We start from the raw sequence: 4,149 nt of genomic DNA on the forward strand, positions 1-4,149 counted from the left end.
CTTTAGAAAGAACTGAGACATGGCTGGTTAGAAGAGGGATACCTGAGATGTTAATTACTTGTTCATCTTGTTCATCCTGATCTTGCTTCTGCTCCTGGTGTGTCGGGCTCCTGATGGACCAGCCTCTTCCTCTTCCTCTTCTTGTCTTGCGCTTTGTTGTCTTTGTGATCTGTTGTTTCTTTTGGGTGTGATGTCTAAAAAACTGGATGAGGAAAAATCTTCTTTCTCTGAGTGGTCCTCATCACTGCTTGGTAGTGGGAAGGAAACATTTCTTCTCCGTTGTGGCTGAGTTCTATAACTCTGTCTTTGTTTCCACTGATAGACTTTATTTTCTTTGTAGTCTGATTGATCTCTTTTAAATTTACTCAGTTTCTCTTGTTTAAGTTCTTTCTGTAGCCGATTTAGATGTTCTTGCAGCTCTTTTTCAAAGGGGGGTTGTTGTTCATCGAAACCTTTTGAAATCTCTTCTTTCAGGTTAACAATTTAATTTTGAGTATGACTTTTCTGCTTCTTAGTCTTGATTTCTCCCCATCTGAAATAAATTTCTTAGACCTAAAAATCTCTAAAGATGGCAATGGAGATTTACATACCTCCATCTTCAGAAAACCAACTGACCGCAACACAATTCTTCGAGCAGATAGTTTTCATCCTCCTTGGTTAACAAATAATATTCCTTTTGGTCAGTTCCAGAGACTGAAACGTATATGTGACTCAGAAGAAGACTATGAAAAAAATGCTCTAGATATGACCCAGAGATTTAAGGCAAGAGGATATCAATATAAAACTATATTCAGAGCTTACAACAAAGCAAAATGTCTCCCTAGAGAACAACTGTTAGCCCCTAAACAGAAAGAACAACAAAATTCTGATCAGGTATATTTTGTGACACAATACAGTGACCATAGTAATGCAATTAAACAAATTGTCAAAAGCAATTGGGACATTTTGAAAAGTGATAGTGTTCTTAGAGAAGCTCTTCCAGATTCTCCGACTATTAGCTTCAGAAGAGCTCCTACTCTGAAAGACAAACTTGTTAAGAGTCATCTCCCTCCTGTATCACAGAAAACCTGGCTTTCAACCTTAAAAGGTAATCACAGGTGTGGACATTGCAATCACTGTAGCAATATGATAAATGCCAATTATTTTACTGATGTGACATCTGGTCATACATTTGACATAAATACATTTATTAATTGCAATACCTCTTATGTTGTTTACAGACTTGAGTGCCCTTGTGGACGCTTCTACATTGGGAGAACAAAGCGTAAACTGAAGGCAAGATTGGCAGAACATAAGCATGCCATTAGAACTGGTAACCCACAGTACCCCATGGCTGTCCATTACAAAGATGTAAGTCATGGTAGTTGTGACTCTTTAAAGATATCAGGCATAGAACATATTGAAGATTCTATCAGGGGAGGAGATAGACTCAAAAGACTCCTGCAAAGAGAGTCATTCTGGATATACACATTAAAGGCCACTTATTATCCAGGGTTGAATGGAGAACTCGACTTTTCTCCTTTTCTGTGAGTGTATTTTGTATTTTGTGACTATTGGTGTGTTTTGCTGTCCTTTATGATTGACTCTGATGACGGTTCCTCTGTCTCTTATTGGGCTCAATATTTATATTGTATGCATTTTTTGATTTGTTGAATTGACTGTGTAATGCTCGGATGTGCAATGCTGATTTATTGACTCTGATTTAATTTTTTTCTTTCTGTACAGAGTCTTTCACCCTCTGCTTTGTCATTGGCAGGTCATGCTGTTCAGGTCATGTGACCTCCTACCTGCTCACACTGAGCAGCTGTCTGTAATTATCTATTTAACTGTGAATTGAGCCATCTGACAAACATTTCACTCTTGTCCTGATGAAGGCCAGTTTGGCTGAAACGTATTTTAAAGTAATCTTACCCTCACGAGTGCCTCAGTTTTCTGTTTGCAATATTTATTTCATCTAATTCTTTTTTTAATTCTTAAATCTTACCTTTGTTGTCATCTTTGTTAGACTTTGCATGTTCTTTCTGTAATCTCTTCAGATCCTCTTCTAATTTTTTGAATTTTTTCAGTTCCAGACCCTCTTCCCTGCCAGACTGCCACCTGAGCTGCCAGTAAAACCTTGACAAACCAAGTGAGGTTCACAAGTCTCACATAAGTAACAGTGATTTATTGGATACATTAACTTTTCTTTGAAATAACAGTCGATCAAAATTTAAAGCTTTACAACATGCAATTTCTTACATGTCTAACAGAGTTGTTTACATTTTTGCACATTCGTTACCTGTGTTCTCCAGTCCTTGTGTGTCCTGCTGAAAACAGAGAATAATACATTTAACATATTTAATACTCGCATGCAATTTTATTACAGATGTAGCAACTTAAAAGTTCCTGTGTTTCCGTGACGGGGCCGTGACCGAAATGTAATCCCCCGCGATGACGTAGTCAGTGAGGCCCCGACTGGAAACGCCCCTAAGCAGTCTGTGTGAAAACCAGCTGCAATGCCTCATTTGTCCACGGGGAGGAGCAGTGATGTTCTGCTCTCACCGTAGACTGTCTAAAGACACATCTGAGCTGGGGTGAGCCGATCAGCTGATCAGTTGATGGGAAAAAAAAAAGTTGTGATAAGATAACACTAAGGCAGCGCTGCCGCTCGTATCTGCAACTCTATGTCACACACAACAACAACGTGCCAACATAAACTTGTTATTAAAGAAAACTCCGCTCGTAACGTCCGTAACATAGCCTAGATGTTGTTGATTTGGTAAACACTGAACATAGGCTAAATGGCGTAAAGCGTAAATGGAAAGAATTACGGGCGAATCAAGTATGAAATAAGTCAAGTATTTTTGGTTTAAATAAAGTTTGCAGTATAAGCTTACAAAACCATCAAACACATATATTTAGGCATTTCCATGAAAGACTTTATTCGCAAGGAGGCTAAGCCAGTTTTTATTGTTTTTTGGCGTTGGCTACGGCCCACAGTAGCCTGTGTTCCAGATTAGGAATAAAGTCCAGCAAAACCAGTTGCTTCGTAGCTTCATTGTTCCGGGTCACTACAATATTCTTTCCATTTACGCCATTTAGCCTATGGAATGGACGAAAATGAAAAGGAGTCATTCATGTTCATGAGCACGCTCAAATCACAAGGCTACTGTATAGTATACAGTACTCAAACCCGCTGCATTTTCTGCTCTGTGATTTGTGACACTGGGAGACCAAAATGCCCATCAAGGGCAAACAATGAGAATGCTAATGAGAGGTTTGTATGGTTTACCTGGCCTAAAGTGTGCACTACAGTAAATACCTGCATAACAAAGGGCTTCCAAAACGCTCGTCTCTGCAGCTCTATGTCGCGCACAACAACAAGCCCTCCCCTCCAAATAAACTGTTAATTAAAAAAAACTCTCGCTTGTATCGGCAGGTCTGACACACAGGCCTGGCAGCCCCGGGACGTCCAAACGGTTTTTTTTGTTTGTTGTTTACATGCAGATAAGCGAGAGAGAGTGCGCGAGCACAAGAGAAGAGACGCTCCTGTAATTATGCAAAGACTAGTGGTGGCCATAGATTAATCGCGCCAATCAAACAGCTGATTGCGCCAATGCCGGCCGGCATTAGCACGATCAGCTGTTCCCCTGAGTAAACAAAGGCTGCTGTCCAGGTGGAAGCGGCATTTAAAAAACACCAAGAAAAACACGACAAAAGCACAAAACTCTCTAAATTGCTAGAGAGATCAGACTCCACGTAGTTACAGTGAAGAAAACAAAAACGAACAAAAGAGAAAAAAGTCAAAAAGTCAAAAAGCGACCTGAGAGGCTGGAACAGCTTTGAGAATAGATTAATGGTGATATTTTTTTTATCGCCTGATAAAAGTCTCACGTTAATGCAGCACGTTAACGCCGATAACGGCCCACCACTAGTAAAGACAGAACAGCCTAGATGTTGTTGATTTGGTAAATGGTGGCATGTTAGATATAAACACCTTAAATTTAATTTCAATTCATGAACACGCTCAAATCATACGGCTACTGTATAGTATGCAGTAGTCAAACGAGCTGCATTTTATGCTCTGTGATCTGTGACACTGGGAGACCAAAAAGCCCATTACTGTAAGCGCAGACAAAAGGTTGAGCAACGAGAATGCTAATGAGGTGT

The 4,149-nt window shown here is 39.8% G+C and overlaps 1 protein-coding gene across 2 annotated transcripts; it reads left to right on the plus strand.

Moving 5' to 3' along the window:
- Window positions 1-216: 216 nt before the first annotated feature.
- Window positions 217-1,894, plus strand: LOC113745982 (uncharacterized). Of its 2 annotated transcripts, none has more exons than XM_027279958.1 (2): window positions 217-1,526; window positions 1,726-1,894. In XM_027279958.1, exons 1-2 carry the CDS (start codon window positions 496-498, stop codon window positions 1,835-1,837), a joined length of 1,143 nt encoding a protein of 380 aa, XP_027135759.1. In that variant the 5' UTR covers window positions 217-495; the 3' UTR covers window positions 1,838-1,894. The 2 variants fall into 2 exon arrangements, with proteins under 2 accessions (XP_027135759.1, XP_027135760.1); XM_027279959.1 differs by having other exon boundaries at window positions 217-1,350.
- The last annotated feature ends 2,255 nt before the right edge of the window (window positions 1,895-4,149 follow it).

The sequence above is a fragment of the Larimichthys crocea genome, chromosome VII (genome assembly GCF_000972845.2).
Source record: "Larimichthys crocea isolate SSNF chromosome VII, L_crocea_2.0, whole genome shotgun sequence".
NCBI classification, from domain to species: domain Eukaryota; kingdom Metazoa; phylum Chordata; class Actinopteri; family Sciaenidae; genus Larimichthys; species Larimichthys crocea.